Source organism: Drosophila erecta, unplaced genomic scaffold (assembly GCF_003286155.1).
Source record: "Drosophila erecta strain 14021-0224.00,06,07 unplaced genomic scaffold, DereRS2 tig00000000-arrow-pilon, whole genome shotgun sequence".
NCBI classification, from domain to species: domain Eukaryota; kingdom Metazoa; phylum Arthropoda; class Insecta; order Diptera; family Drosophilidae; genus Drosophila; species Drosophila erecta.
The window spans coordinates 17,249,858-17,265,740 of record NW_020825194.1 but is presented as its reverse complement, the minus strand read 5'-3'; the positions used below and the strand labels follow the sequence as shown (position 1 = coordinate 17,265,740).

General features: G+C 45.7%; 4 protein-coding genes across 4 annotated transcripts; 3 read left to right on the top strand and 1 right to left on the bottom strand.

Moving 5' to 3' along the window:
• The first annotated feature begins 1,542 nt into the window (after positions 1–1,542).
• On the top strand, positions 1,543–13,653 carry LOC6553254 (F-box/LRR-repeat protein 7). The gene is made up of 5 exons (XM_001980085.3): positions 1,543–1,983; positions 10,576–11,464; positions 11,527–12,324; positions 12,438–12,617; positions 12,681–13,653. The coding sequence occupies exons 2-5, from the start codon at positions 10,642–10,644 to the stop codon at positions 13,214–13,216; spliced, it is 2,337 nt and encodes a 778-aa protein (XP_001980121.1). The 5' UTR covers positions 1,543–1,983; positions 10,576–10,641; the 3' UTR covers positions 13,217–13,653.
• LOC6553253 (kappaPI-actitoxin-Avd3b) lies at positions 6,815–7,253 on the top strand. Its single transcript, XM_015154223.2, has 2 exons — positions 6,815–6,918; positions 6,974–7,253. Exons 1-2 carry the CDS (start codon positions 6,855–6,857, stop codon positions 7,183–7,185), a joined length of 276 nt encoding a protein of 91 aa, XP_015009709.1. The 5' UTR covers positions 6,815–6,854; the 3' UTR covers positions 7,186–7,253.
• On the bottom strand, positions 13,641–14,500 carry LOC6553255. Its single transcript, XM_001980086.3, has one exon. It carries the CDS (start codon positions 14,452–14,454, stop codon positions 13,651–13,653), a length of 804 nt encoding a protein of 267 aa, XP_001980122.1. The 5' UTR covers positions 14,455–14,500; the 3' UTR covers positions 13,641–13,650.
• Positions 14,501–14,606: 106 nt separating this feature from the next.
• On the top strand, positions 14,607–15,543 carry LOC6553256 (mitochondrial import inner membrane translocase subunit Tim16). Its single transcript, XM_001980087.3, has 2 exons — positions 14,607–15,110; positions 15,169–15,543. Exons 1-2 carry the CDS (start codon positions 14,948–14,950, stop codon positions 15,429–15,431), a joined length of 426 nt encoding a protein of 141 aa, XP_001980123.1. The 5' UTR covers positions 14,607–14,947; the 3' UTR covers positions 15,432–15,543.
• The last annotated feature ends 340 nt before the right edge of the window (positions 15,544–15,883 follow it).

Here is a 15,883-nt window from a genome sequence, read left to right as displayed (position 1 = left end):
CGAAAACCCCCTCTGAAGTCTGAGGTCTGAAGTGGCCGTGTGTGTGCGAGCCTTATCGATCGTGGTCAAGAGCAGCGGCAAGAGACCGGAGCCCCAACCATGTCCAGTCCCAATCCAAGTTGGAAGCCCTCGGGGCGCTCTCAGCAATTTTCATTGCTCCAGCTTTAGCTCCGGCCACTGCGACTTCGACAGCTACACAGGGAAAAAATTCATCACTGGGCTTTGGAAACCGATTGTCATAAGTCTTAACAGCTTATTTTCCAGAGCATTTTAATGAGTCATAAATTAGCATGAGGAAATTTTTCAGCTTTAATCCTAATTAAGTGAGTTCTCGTAAGTCTGCTGCGTTTTTGCCTGTGCAAGGCTGCAGCTCGAACTCTCCGCTGTGATCGTTGTCGCGATCTGTTGGCCCGGTCGTCCTCCGACTTGCTCTGATTCTGCGCCCAACAACAATTTGCTGCGGCCCGCTTGCACTCGCTGCTGGCGTCGCAGTCGCCGCTTACATCGCAGCGGCCTTAGCTATTTAAAAACACTGCATTCCTGCGCCGCAGTCATTCAAGAAGAAGTTGAGAGTTGGGCTGGCTTAAACGCAGCAAGCCGAGAGCGCTCCAAAACAGAGCTGCCGCAGCCGAAGTCGAGCGCTGAACTTGTTTCATGCTACTTGGGCTTAGTGTGCCCGATCCCCTATGCCGAGCCCCGCGCCCGCGCCCCTCGTTTTTTGCCTCTTAAATGCTGTAATAAGCCAACAACAGCGGCCAGAAAACATGTTTATGAAAAGAAAGAAATTCCATTGCAAACAAAAGAGGGAGCGCGAGGGTAAGAGGCGTGCGCTGCGCATGCGCGCCTGTAATCCAGCTCACATACACACAGGCCCACTCAACCGTACTCTTAAGCCTCTTTTTTTTAATTTTCAGCGAGGAATCTTGAGGGACTCTCTTAATGTATGCCAGTTAAGCCCACAGGCATATTTAGCTATGCCGTGGTGGAAACATATTTGCGAGCACAGCAGCAGAACAACAAAAACGGAAAAGTAGCACAACATGTTCAACAGGCGTTGGTTTACAAGGGGGCGGGGAGAGCGGGCCAGGAGTTTGGGAACACGGTGAAATAGTTCGAATAAGTGGTGAGTTGAGATTCCTTAATTTATATTAAAATTAAATAATAATTATTTAACAAATTAAATTTACTAGTGAAATAGTGAAATTTAATTTAATTTAAGAAGAAATGTTGTATTAAGACCGTGTCAAATTGATGCTTAAAATTTCATATTTTCGTATTTATTGATTTGAAATCTGACCACTCTCTTAGGTATGCTACATGTTTTTGAAAATTGAAATTAAACCAATTTATTTGGTTCCTTGATCTAAGTATTTCTTTATAGTCTATTTTGAATTAGAGGATGTCATTTTCCAATTCTTAAATTCAACAAGTTCGTTGCCCAAGTCTTTTCTTTCGCCTGGCAATGCCCACCTTCCACTACCTGTGGTGTGTTTCTGCTTCGTCCAAGAGAGCACGTCGCTCTCTTCGCTGCTGCCGTGGTCGCGATCGGTGGCCCACACTCTGCACTGCGATTCGTACTCAGTTGCCATTTACCTGTCGACGGATCAAGGTGCCCGCGTGTCCCGGTGTCGTAGAAGCGGATCAAACGGTCTAAAGGCGCCGCTCTGCGTTGCGTGCCTACGTGTCCTACGGGTGTGTGTGTGTGTGCGAGTCTGCGCTGGTGTTGATGCCGTGAGTCAGTGAGCGCAAAAAAGATAACACAAAGAGCCATAGTGAAAGATCGATACGCACACACTCTCACGCGACCTGCAATGAAAATAAAGTAGAGAAAAGAGTGCGCCAGTGTGTGCGTGTGCGTGTGCGAGTGGAATAACAGAGAAAATAAATGGAAATTAAATGAAGCTGCAAAAACTGCCAAATAAACAAAGTGCTATGCCATGCATAAATGAGAACCCAAACGGAGTTACCTGTATAATCATCAAGGTAGAACGGGCGATCACAACTTATTAAATTGCAATTCGAGGTTCAGGTTTTCAGGCCCTCTCTTTGGCTCTCCCTCTCGCTCTCTTGGTTACTGTATGGCTTCGTTAAGCATATATTCCATAGTTTTCTTTATTAATATTGCTCGGTCGTAAAATTGTAATGGAATTATTCCTACGCCCATTCCCTGTGACACCTCGCATAAGAGGAAAACTCTCGACCCCAAACCAAAACCAAAACCCAAACCAGTTGCAAAAGTTGTCACATTAAAATCACACCTTTGGAGATATATATTTATTGTTGTTGCTGCACCACTTTGGCATATAACTCGTTCGCGATACAACCACCGATGCAGATGCAGATGCGGATGGAGCTGGAGCTGGAGCTGGAGCTGGAGCTGGAGCTGGAGATACACCCTCTCCGCGAGGTGGTTGCATGCAAATTATACACGTAGAGGAAGTCGGGATCTCTCGACTGGTCATTAACTCAACTAGGAGTTGCTGCAACGGATATGTTTATGGCCAACTGATTGAATTTCATCCTCACACAGACGCATACTCGCGGCAATTATACGCCGAACGACTTTCCTTTTTCCCCCGCGAAAATAACTATATTCATATTTTTCCTGGAACTCCGCAGTGCCCAGATAGACAGATACATAGGGAATTCTAACCAGCGTTGGGAGATCACAGCTATGACACACGTGTTGGCCAAATGTATTCGGCTCTTCACATCATTAGCAAAGTGCCCGGGGGTTTGCCCCTGTAGTTCGATTAGCTGGAAACCATATATACCCAACAGAAACCCACCGAAACCGAAATAAGCAGACGAATGTTTTATGTTTGACTTCTCCCTTGTAATCTTAGCATGTTAAATGATTACAAATTGGACATTTGATATCACAACATTTTGGCATTTGTGTCGGGCTCGCACTTTCCCAGCCAGCGGCGATTCGAATCGAAAGCGGGCAAAGATCGCCCGCTTACTCGCGCATTTTCCAGCAATTTCAAATATTTCCTACAAAAATGTCAACATATGCGCATTGCAATGACAGGCCAGCCAGCGAGCCACTTGGCCACTTGGCCACTCGGAAAGCCAATGCAATCCACAATCCAGAGGTCCGACAATCCAGCAGTCCAGCAATCAGCCATGGCCCGCAGCCCCAATCAAAGCCAAAAAGCTTTCAAGCCAAAAGGCTGCCGCCATCGCAGTTGCAGACATGGAAAAGCCACTCGCCGATTTCATGAGATTTTCAACAGTTTCTTTTTTATATTTATTATTTTTATATTTCAAACTGCCTTGGCGGGGATCCATTAACTACTTAGGAAATTTTGGAATTTGCTGTAGCTATCTATTATTCTCAGATAAAATCTATTATAAAATTAGTAGTTGCTAGAGCTTGGCGGAAAATAATTCTAAACCATTTTTATACTGAATTTATCAGCACAATTATGTAGAAATACCCAATAAGCCAGATTTATTTATTTATTTAGATTTTCTACGCCGGACTACATTTATTGTTTTTTTTATATTAACTGGAGTATTTTAATAGATTTTTAATATAAATGTAGTAAATTTTCCGTATAAATAATGGAACATCCTTTAATCAGAAGAGCATTCCCAGTTCGGTGCTTTCCTCCGGCTAATCGACTTTCCTTTCTTGTCCGCAACTTTTATTGTATGTCTCCCTGCGCTGTGTGAGTGCGGGTATTTATGTGTCTGTTTGTATGATTTCATAGCTCTTGCAACAGTGCAACCAGCAAATACTAAAATGCAATGCGACGTATTTTTTATTATTTATTTTTCCTTTATTTTCATTTTTCTTGGCGTTTTCGTTTTGTTGTTGTCTTGCAAGCCAAAGCTTGCCGCGAATCGTGGCCAAGAGAGTTCGGTGGTCGAAGTTGCAGTCTCTCACGCCACAAGCGACAGTTTTGTATTAGAAACGGCAACTTGTAGCTGCAGCTAGTTACGAGCTTGACGATTGCCTGGCAGGGGAGCGGGATGGGGAGGGTGAGGAGAGGGCGGCGGTGCAGGTGCGCGGGGGGAGGCAGCTGGAATGTTGTTTCTACTTGCTAGTTGGCCATGTTGCCGAGTGACTGACATAGTTGCTGCCTCAATTGTTGTCGTTGTCGTTGCCGTTGTCGCAGGGCATTGCGGGCTGAACTTTAAAATTAAATTTGTTAAACAATTTATGTGTAGCATATTAGATGGCGGAAAAAGCAGATAGAGAATCTATGCGGGCGTCTTTGGGCTTAGGCTTGGGCTTTTGGCCCCATGCGGGCCACCACCATACAGATATAACCTGTTTCGCTCGCCTTCTCGACGGATTCCGATTTCCGAATGAAAAGTGGCCAAGAGTCGGGGACAAAACGGTGCTTTTCTCTTGCACCTATCACTCGATCATGGCCATCTCTCTTTCTCTCTTTAATGAAATGTAATTTGAAAAATTGCGCGCGGCAAATTGTTGGCTTCTTGTTAGAGAGACCTCGTTGTCTTGTGCAGAATTTCAAATATTTTGTCTTAATTAAAATTATCCGATCTCCGTCTTCTTTTAGCAGCCGTCTAGCAGCGAAAAGTCGGGCAATGCTTTTAGATAAATTAACTCTGACATTTGGTCCGTCAAGCATTTGTCGCTTTTTTGCATTTGCTCGACATTTTTATTGGACTTTGACTTGGCCTGGATTTATGTGCTTCGAATTCGGGGATCTCGGTAGTGGGTATCTCGGATCTGTGGATCTGTGGATCTGGGCATCTGGGGATCTGGGTATCTGGGGATTAGCCGTGGTGCCATCATTCACGTCCGCAATTGTGCTGGCCCCGTCAAAGTCAGCGCTGCCCCTGGAACAGCATGTAATTTGCAATGAGCTCGCTTTGGCCGGGCCTGCTGTTTAATTTCAGCTTAAGGCACAGTCACAGCAAAAGTTATTTTCGGGGCCGTGGCGCAGAACAAAAGACTCAGGCAACGAACTGGTTCGCCTGGAATTTGAATTATGCTCGAGTCGAGGATGAGAAGCTGGCCAAGAATCTGCCTTTGATTGATGACAGTCTCAATGTTTCAATCGCCGCGGCTGCGTCTTCACGGCTGTTATTGTGTTCACGGTTCATTATATAAGATTCGGTTTAATTAGTTCGACTAAAATCTGCGCGTTCTTCTTTAATGGCTTGGTGAAATTTTTAGTTACAGATAATGACGAAAGAAATGGCACAAAACCATTAAAGAAATTTCAGAAAAACCTCAAAAGCAAGTCCAATTTTGATGGATAGCGCGTAGACGTCAAGAAATCAATTTATATACATATATATATTAAACATTTTTTGCACTATCAGATCAATCAGCGCTGAACAAAAATGAGCGATGGCCAAGTGGAAATTTAAACGAGTTTTTCCACAGTCACTGAGCAGCTTCCTGAGAAAGTTTTTTGCCTAGGTAATTGAGATTGCAGAATCTACAAATTGATACAAAATTCCAATAGTTTACAGTTAGCGGGGAAGGAATACTATATCCGCCGATATCGCATAGCTCGAAATCAAGCTGAATGCTCTAATTAATTTCGCTACCATCACATTGAATCTTCATTCGTTCCATTCAATACTTTCTACCAGATCAATCTCTTTCTCCAACTTCCCATCTACGGCCTATTGAGCTGGAACCTTTATAATGACTGCCTATTTAAACATGCATAGGCAAAAATATGGCCCATTCCAAAATGCCGCCCATGCATATTTAATAATACGAGCACATTCTCCCCTCTTTCTTGTGGCGAAACATTTCAAATTCTTTGTGAACTGTGTCAACTTTCAATTCTTTTCATCGCATATTTGCATTTGCATAGAGACAACAGCAACACGAGAAGCCGCAGAATTGGGGTTCATTTAACTTAACTGAACGGTTAACCGAGTTCAGCTATTGTTGCGGCAAATTAAATGTGTTGAAATAAATATTTAAGCAACGCCTAATTGCCAAAGAATGGCAGTAAATAAATAAATTTTGGAGTTCTTAAAGGTAGTAAGTGGGTAAGCCAGTTTCAGAATGATGTTAAGTCCCCATAATGGGATATTTAATTACCTTATGAATAAAAATAATGTATAATATAATACAAGTCGTAAGCATTTTATAGGGTATTTAGATTGCGGCTGTCGTTCGGCTTATTAATTCACCTATAAAAGCTGTTTAATATTCGTACCTTTTGCATTTATCAACTAACAACTTAGTCACCCATAAATAATGCTCTTAAAATGGCTATATATCGGTCTGATCTTTATAGTTATTACACCCTTTATTAGCAGTTGTAAGTAGATGTCCGAAATACATTCAAAATCTCTTGAAGTAATAAAATGCTGTTAATTTAGATAGAGTTCATAGAGCTCTTTGCGTTTTGCCTAAACATTCTGGAAAAGGAACATTTTGGAAAATTCGCTGGTACTACGACAGAAATTGGAGAGCCTGTCGTATATTTAGGTTCTACGGAAGACGTGTCAGTGGAAATGGAAACTCAAATAACTTTGCCTCCTGGTGGCAATGCAACAAGAATTGTCCATACATAATATCCGAGAATATTTAAATTGAAAACTGTATTGATCTTATGTATTCATTATGCGATCTTTTCAATACATACAATTTTCAATTACATGTCACGGTAACTATATTTTTCTGTCACACCTGCTGTTGTTTACCTAATACAAATGCCGAAAAAGGAGAATGATTTGAAATGTACAACTTGCACAATATTTGGTTATCATAGGCAATATGGGACAAACAGTTGCGTTTGTTGTATACCACCTGATTTAATAAAGCTCTCTAGCTTGAAGGCAATTGTTGGTGGCATAAAAGTCGTCAATAGCTAATTATTCTTGTTAGTATCAATTGAATCACCATGCTGTTCAAGATATCGTGTCTCCTCGTTCTTTTGGTGCTCTGTCTACAGCAGAGTCATTCGAGTAAGATTGCATTCCCCTGAAATATTGACCTAACTAATCGACCGTGCGATTTTAGCCAAACGCAGATGCCTTAGGCCCCTGCATGTGGGCAAAGGTAAGGCCTATATGCGCAGTTGGTTCTACAACTCCACATCGCAGAGGTGCCAAAGGTTCATCTTCTATGGTGGTGTGCGGAATGGCAACAACTTCAACACCCAAGCTCGTTGTCGCAAAATTTGCCTAACCCAAGTAGTTTTGCCAATTAATTTAAACTCTACTGGTGTTTAAAAAGAACAACGATTTGAATCGAACAATAACTAATAAATGAGACTCAAATGAGACTTACGTTAAGGCAAGTCGAGCTAATTGCATTTTGTGCGAAATCGCTGAGAAAATCAAGTTGATGCTGCGCCCATTTCTGCTGGCAAGAAATATTTCCTATAATTTTAGCTCATATATATTTATTCTTGTTTCTCTTTTGTAAAACTTGTCAGCGCCACCCACTTTCTAGGCAGCGCCACTAGTTCCACAGTGGGTGTCTATTTGCCCAGGAGGTGTTAGGCGGGTGCGCTGACAAGCCAATGGAGCTGCAGCAACAACTGCAGCGACAACAATTGCAGCAGCAGCAACAGCACCAGCACCATCAACGTTTTGCTAAATCAAAATTGACACTATGCAAAAAGCCAACCCACAGAGCGGCAATTGCTGGGGAAAACGGTAGCCGCACACACATAGCCACTCCGTGGAGCACATGGCTCTGGGCCAAGACTTCGGGCCAGGCGCTCAGCATGCCAAGCCATGGAGGCCAAAAGGTGCCCGCTGTCCGTGGCGCCAAGATGTGGCCTCTGTTGTTGCTCTGGCTGCTTTTTGCTGCCTTTGCTGCCTTTGCTGCTCGGCGTTAGATTTCAACCATGTGCAGACAACGGTCGCCACACACAAACGCTGAAAATAGCAGTTATTAGTTTGACACAGCGCACAGTGTGCCCGATGGGGTTTATACAGAGATTGGATGGAAATGCGAGTGTAGTAGTCAGGGAGGTGATAAAATAAGGATTTCAAACAATGAGAAAGTGCGCTATTAAATGGCACTAACGGAAGGTACAAGATGGCCCATCGATCATCTACACTGTCTTATATTTATTTGAATTTTAAACTCTGCGCAGCTCCTAATTTCTATCTTATTTCACCCATTTTCCCACTGTGCCGAAGTAGTCTTGCCATGTTCGAGTGCACCGTGGGCACCACGATGGCACCATTTGCTCATTAAGCATATTAAATAATTAGTACTTGTTGTTGTCATATTTTATGTGCTCGTTGAGCTCACTTGAAGAGGCTTGGCTTGGACAGGGAAATATGGACAAGCACGTAAAGATGGAGATAGGAACATGGACACAGATCGAGATAGATACAGAGCTGGACCAGTTTCCTATGGACGTCCGCCGATCGCTGGCCTTTGCTGGCTTTTTAATTTTTATTTCACCAATAAAACTTGCGAAATATATACGCGGCTTAATTGAGCAGCAATTGATTGAGCAACTTGACAGATACGAAGGTAATCCGGGTATAAATTTAATGGTGAGGACACCAAAATGCAATGGTTATAAAAAGGCAAAAGATAATATTCAATTAGTGTAAATAAAGTGCAGCGAAATTGCTTAACGCAATGTAAATTCTCAGCTAATAATAATGGTGTAATAATTGTGGTCTTAATCCGGAATATTAAAATAAATTGACTGGTCCATTACGTTTTATTTAGATAAAATGTAGATAAACGTACACAATTATGGTAAATGCTCTAACATCATATATATTAACAAAAACTTTCTCCTAAACTTTCTTAGACCACGATTAAATCCTAATCTTAGTTCCAAGTGTTGGAAGACAAGAACTTTACAAGCTTCGTGCGTTGTTTACAACACTTAATGCGTTACTAATGACATTTTAGGCCCTTCAGTCGAAAGACAAGGCGTAAAACAAACAAAATGAATTACATTTGCATGTAAATTTATGCAAATTCCATGCTGTGTTGCCCAATGAACCATTTGACACTTTTGTCCACACACCGAGCGTGCTTTATTAATTATTTATTGTCCAACTATTGTGAATTATGGCAATGGCTGGCCGTGGTCTAGGAAAAAATCGAATGCCTCTCGAGTGGATTGAATTGGGCTTGAGTGAACCAGAGGGAAGTGATCTCTGGAGCTTGGAGCATTTTCCTTTCTTTCTTCGGGGATTTTCGTTTGGGCCTTCGAACCAGTTGAGCGACATTCCATATGAGGCATACGCGACAGGCGGCGACTCCACTTCACTTCACCTCGGACTCAGATTTAGATTCTCAGGCTTGGTCTTGGTTTGGTTTTGGATTTTGGTTTTGGTTTGGTTTCGGTTTCGGAGATGCTAAGATTAATCAGCTGCCATAAGCCAAATGACAAGACATATTTCCATAGCTCCACCAAAAGTGCTAGAGCGCCGCGTTATTATTGCCAGCCTATTTGTGTTTATTTATGGCGGGGCCACAAAATGATACAACACAAAAATCCGAAATTGAAATTAATTTCAAATTTGATTACAATAAAAATAAAGCCGGCGCGGAGCTCCACTTGTGAGTAGCTTTTGATTTACTCGTCCCAAAAGTATGCCACCCCAGCCCCTTTTTCCGTAGGTGTGCCCCGTACAAAAAGCCCGGCCCCACCCAGAAATGCCACGAAAATTTGAAATAAATTTATAGTTTTCTATTTGGAGATAGCTCAGATGGGCGAGTAATTTATGCAAAGTCCCAGCCGGAGAACGGTTATGGCTTCTGCCCAAATCTCTTGTTCCTGTTCCCAACTTGCCGAATTGGGTTACTTTCGGCTTAATTTAAGGTCTTAAGGTTAGGCCAAATTGCGGATGGCCACAAGCCAGCCCACGCCTCTGCAGCCTCTGCTGCCCCTTCTTCATTCCACATACACAGTTCCCCAAACCCCGATCCCCGCAGCTTCCCCAACAAACTGGTTCCGGACCAACAACAATGAATGGAGCTGGGAGCGCGACTCAATGGAAATGACAGCATACGTGTGGCCAAATAAAAGATATACCCGCTGTTCACATATAAAGCTAACCAATGATTTTTGTTCGGAGCGTGGGCGATCCCCTTATTAATTGTGAAAATATATACGTGCGCAGAACGATTTGTTTGCCGACAACCGATAATTCCAGCAATCCCCAACTCACCCACAAGAGTCGAGTGCTGGATTTGAAAGGTCAACTGCAGTAAAGTTTTGGAGGAGTGGTGGGCACAGAAATGTATATATATTTTATGACTCCCAGTTATGCCGCACCGTCGCAGCTTTTTCCTCTAATAATTGCGAATGGCATGCAGACCCACAAAAGACTACCCACACACATTCCGTGTTCACCATGGCCATCGCAGATTTGAATTCCATTTGCCGCTTGGCACATGTATTGTCTTGATTGTATGGAGCCTTGGGATAAAAGATATTAGGAAATTCCCCTATAATTATAATTCTTAAAAGGCTTTTAAAATAACTTTAAATACTCGTAAAGTTGTCTCTAGTTATCTAGTTATCTAGACTTACGCTTATGGAGCTGGAGCCTTCCCAATTTAAAAATATTTATTAAACTATTGAACAATTATATTAAAAGTATTTCTAATTTGTATATTCGACTATGTTCCAGACCTTCGTGCCACTCTAGAGGCCCCTAGCTGATAGACAAAGGATCCAACCCGGAGAGGAACCAACCATGTCGCACAAGACGAGCAACCGTCGCAGCAGCGATCTGGAGTGTCCACTTGCCTCATTGGGCCGCAACAGCAATGCGGTACGCGACCACTACCACCACCCGCATCCGCTGAGCTCCAGTCCGCTGGATCCACAGGCGTACAAGATGATGTCCCGCAAGTCCTCCAATCCCGGCCTGGAGGTGGCTGAAGCGCTGGCCTCGCGCAGCTCCACGCCGCCCAGCGACCAGGCTGCGGCATCCTCGACGGCAGCGGCGGCAGCGGTGCTCCACATGGTGCAGCAAAAAGCGGCTACCTTCGAGTTGAGAGGTCGCCACTCGCGACCAGCTGAGCAGCTGACCAGCTATGCAGCCCATTCCACGGCTTCTGTGGGTAGGCATGCGAAGAAGTCCCCGGAACTACCAGCTGCGGCCTCCAGGAACGTGGCTCCCGTACCCCAGCCGAGGAACTTCCTTACACTGGAACATGTCCTGCAGTTCGGAGCCCAGCGGCCCAGTTGGATGCACGGCAACAGTGCGGACACGGAGGATTCGAGTGACAATAACGCGGGTGGCGGTGGAACAGGAAGTGGCAGTGGTGGAGCCGGAGCTGGAGCTGGGGGACGGAGACGTGCCCAAGGTGGCCGCTGCAGTGTGCCCACTGTACTCAGCAGCAATGGCAGCGGCAGCAATGGAGCCCAGTACCTGCTGGACAAGAAGATGGAGTCACTGTATCTGGGCAACGCCCTGAGAGCCCTTCCCTTAGGCGCCGAAGCGAGTCAGTTCCAAAACGAGCGCTACTACCTGGAGGATTACAGCAGCGGCAGCGGGAACGAGCGACTGCCAGGTGGGTAAACCGTAATCAAAGTCCTAAAATTGTACTAACCCTCATAGCCGGCATATTCCCAGAACGCCTGCATCACCCGCGCACCTCCAGTCCCAGCGAGACGAGTGGTTCGGATCGCTACCTGCTGAACCGGAGCTCCAACTCCAACCACCTGCACTCCAAGGGCCAGAGTCTGTCGGACGGGCTGTGCAACCTGGGTCGCTTCTCGCCCAGCCTGGATCAGGGCTATGCCACACTGGTCTCGCCCTCTCCCACAGGTCACCATTCGAGTGGCGGAGCCGGCAATATGACCAATTCCACCACGGCCAGTGGAGCGGGCATCATGGCTAGCAGTACGCCAACCACAACGCCGCGAAGGGGAGCCTCCAGCAATGGATTGGGAGGAGGACCAGCGCCTGGCACCGCCATTGGACCGCCGCCCTGGAACCGCAAAGGTCCCTTCCGCTGCGGTCCACTCTTTGACCGCTTGCCCGACGAGGCCGTGGTCCGGATCTTCTCATGGCTGGACAGCTGCGAGCTGTGCAACGTGGCGCGGGTCTGCCGTAGGTTCGAGCACCTCGCCTGGCGGCCCATCCTGTGGAAGGTGATCTCGCTGCGGGGCGAGCACTTGAATGGCGACAAGACGCTGAAAATGATCTTCCGCCAGCTGTGCGGCCAGAGCTGCAATGGCGCCTGTCCGGAGGTGGAGCGCGTCATGCTCGCCGATGGCTGCCGCATCTCGGACAAGGGTCTACAGCTCCTCACGCGCCGCTGCCCCGAGTTGACCCACCTCCAGCTACAGACCTGCGTGGGCATCTCTAATCAGGCGCTGATCGAGGCGCTGACCAAGTGCAGCAACCTGCAGCATCTGGATGTGACAGGTGAGTAGGAATAGCTTATTGGATCTCGGATCTTTTAGGGCGAAATTGATCGAAATTAGACCTTTCAAAAAATAAACAGCACTTAACCATTTGAAATACATTTTATTAATAAGGCTGCAGCCAGGTGAGCAGCATCAGTCCTAATCCCCACATGGAGCCACCGCGTCGCCTGCTGCTTCAGTATCTGGACCTTACGGACTGCATGGCCATCGATGACATGGGTCTGAAGATTGTGGTCAAGAACTGCCCCCAACTGGTTTACCTTTATCTGCGGCGCTGCATACAAGTCACAGGTGAGGTGGAGTGGATTACGCTTATAATACCGTATGAATAACTTTGTTTTCCATATGAAATAGATGCGGGTCTCAAGTTCGTGCCCAGTTTTTGCGTCTCGCTGAAGGAGCTCAGTGTGTCCGACTGCCTGAACATCACGGATTTCGGATTATATGAGTTAGCCAAGCTGGGAGCGGCGCTCCGCTACCTTTCCGTGGCCAAATGCGAGCGGGTCTCGGATGCGGGGCTAAAGGTGATTGCCAGGCGGTGTTATAAATTGCGCTATCTGAATGCTCGGGGATGTGAGGCCGTGAGCGATGACTCCATTACGGTCCTGGCGCGATCCTGTCCACGTCTGCGAGCTTTGGACATAGGCAAGTGCGATGTGAGCGACGCCGGGCTTCGAGCTCTGGCCGAGAGCTGTCCAAACCTGAAGAAGCTCAGCCTGCGCAGCTGCGACATGATCACGGACCGCGGGGTGCAGTGCATCGCCTATTATTGCCGCGGACTCCAGCAACTGAATATTCAGGACTGTCCGGTGTCCATCGAGGGCTACCGGGCGGTCAAGAAGTACTGCAAGCGCTGCATCATCGAGCACACCAATCCGGGATTCTGTTAAGATGCCCCATAACTGGCGGGAGCCACCACAAAGCACAGAGGCAGGCCATATGAGCACACATGAAGGGATTTGATGGGCAACGAATACTCTTGAAATAGAAAAAGTGCCAGGCAAATTTTAGCCCCAACCACACGGACTTTTGGGATACAAGTCCTCAAGTTATAGTTCAATGATTATCCACTCAAAAGGAAGGGAGCTTAACAGGGTATCTATTGGTTCGGATATTATCTATCCAAAAAGTATATCTTAACTTTAAATAGTTCTCTGAAAACTTGCCACGACTTTGCCAGAGCTAAATAAGTTTATTGTAAATTGTATATATCAAACCGACGCAGGACAGGACTAGCGTAGCATAGAGCATGTTCATCAGACTATGTCTAAGTAGACTAATTCTTGGAGTAATAAATTATTTTCCCCACCAGAAGTGGTTCGGTTCAGTGCTTGGCTTTTGTCTTCTTCGACTTGCTCCTCAGACCTTCGAAAATGTTGGGCTTCAATTGCGGCACATGGTCAAGGATGTACGGAGGATGTACGTCCATCAGTTCCCGCGTGTAGAGGGTTCCGTGCTTGGTCCTGCGCAGCCTATCCAATTTGATGGTGGCTTTTATTGACGGCTTCGAACCCTGCGCTGACTCCACAAATGGAGTAATCTTTATGTTGGTGCAGTGCCCCCGCTCCAAATAGTTAATGGTAGCCATTAGGGAGTGGATATCAGCGATGACGGACGAGGTCTGCTCGTGGATTCCTTGCAGGGCTTTCAGATTGGCATTGATCCTGGCCAGCCGCTTGTCCACAGGGGATAGAGTCTGGGGATCGCAGCCCTTTTTCTGTTGCGGAACTGAGTACTTGGTGAACTGGTCTCCGTTGGTCCTTGGGGGAGCGGGTATCTCTTTGCATGGCTTGGACACCAACTGCTCCGACACCTCCATCAGACGCACCTGCTCCTCCAAGGTGCTCATGGGCAGCTTTCGTATTATGCGACGCAGTTGCTTTTTCTTCTTGGGCGAGAGGAGGTGCTTGTGCTTCTGAAAGCGCTCCACCCCGCGGTGCAAGTTCTCCATCATCTTTATCCAATCGTCCATGCCCTTTCCCTCCTCCTCGATTTCATTCTGGAGCCTTAAGCGCTTGGACCGAAAGTGGCGCAGTTGACGTTGCAGCAAGTGCACCCGATTCTGGTCAGCCAAGTGCTCACGGACCAGATGGTCGTATGCCTTTTTCCAGTTGGGTTCCTGAGTCATTGGCTAAACTAACTAATTTTGAATTTTTGAAAACGATATCTGACGAATACAGTGATGCTATCGATAGCAAAGTAGTCGTCATTTAGATATTTCGTTGCTCAAGAGAACGTAGTATCGATAAGTTTATTTCGATGTATAATATCGGTTAGTTAGATTGTTAGATAGCTATCGATGAAAGCCGTGTACCATCCCCACTTAATCAGCTGTTTTACTTGCCTTTCGCCGCCTGTTAGTTTGTAAATATCTGGAGTAAAAGCTAAAATTTAGCTGGTAGCTAAATAAAATTATAGAAAACTATTTCAAATTAGGCGTTGAATGTTATGTACACCTGTCTTTAGAAAAGCGCCTGTTGAATAAGACAATTGAAACACTGGGGGCCAGTACGGTGTTGCGTAATTTAAGCGACACGTTTTTTAAGACCCAAAATTGAGCTGTACACATAGAGTGCCGGAGATTTACGTACGAATCCCAGGAAGTACAAGAAACCGACGGCATGGCCAAGTATATCGCCCAGATCATCGTGTTAGGCGCCCAGGCAGTGGGAAGAGCGTTCACCAAGGCGCTGCGCCAGGAGATCGCCGCATCCCAAGAAGCCGCGCGACGTGCTGGTGGTGGCAGGCAAGGCGAAAAGAGCGCCGAGTTCAACCTGCGCACAGGTATGTTTAGTGCAGTCATCCTATATATTTCGTTATTCATACCTGCTTTTCCATGCAGGCATGACGCTGGAGGAAGCCAAGCAGATCCTGAATATAGATGACCCCAAGAACGTGGACGCCATCATCAAGAACTACGAGCACCTGTTTCAAGTGAACGAACGCGCCAAAGGCGGTTCCTTCTACATCCAGTCAAAGGTTTTCCGGGCGAAAGAGAGGCTGGACCATGAGATTAAAGCCCGGGAGCAGCCGAGGTCTTCGAAGACAGAAGCGGCGCAAGAGACGGAGGAGGAGTCCCAGAGCAGAGCGCGGCAGCGGCGCTAGGTAGCAATGTTGCCTCCAATCGAACTAATTAGCTGATATTTGATTTAAAAACTACGTGTTAAGTACAAAAAACGAAAGTCTGTTGCTGTAAATAGAGATTTACGAACATGAAGTCAAGTGTAATCACTTTGCTACATGAGGCTCACTTCCCGGGCTCACAAATCTAATAGATTTCGTGTAGTTTAACACAGATTTGCTCAGGTGGTTAGGTATAAACATATTACCCTTAAGCCAGCTAACTAAAATTCGATCAACGTTCTTAAGATTTAACTTGTAGGGGCGTGAAAATAAAAATATTTTAAGCATCTAGAGAGTTCCGTACATTGCTCTAACTTTATTAAGTTTTACTAATGTAAGTAAAATAGAGCTGCAATGTGATTTCTTATTTGGGAAATAGGAACTTGTAAAATTTGAATTTTACCATCAGCTGGTGCAGAAGCTAGAGATGCAAT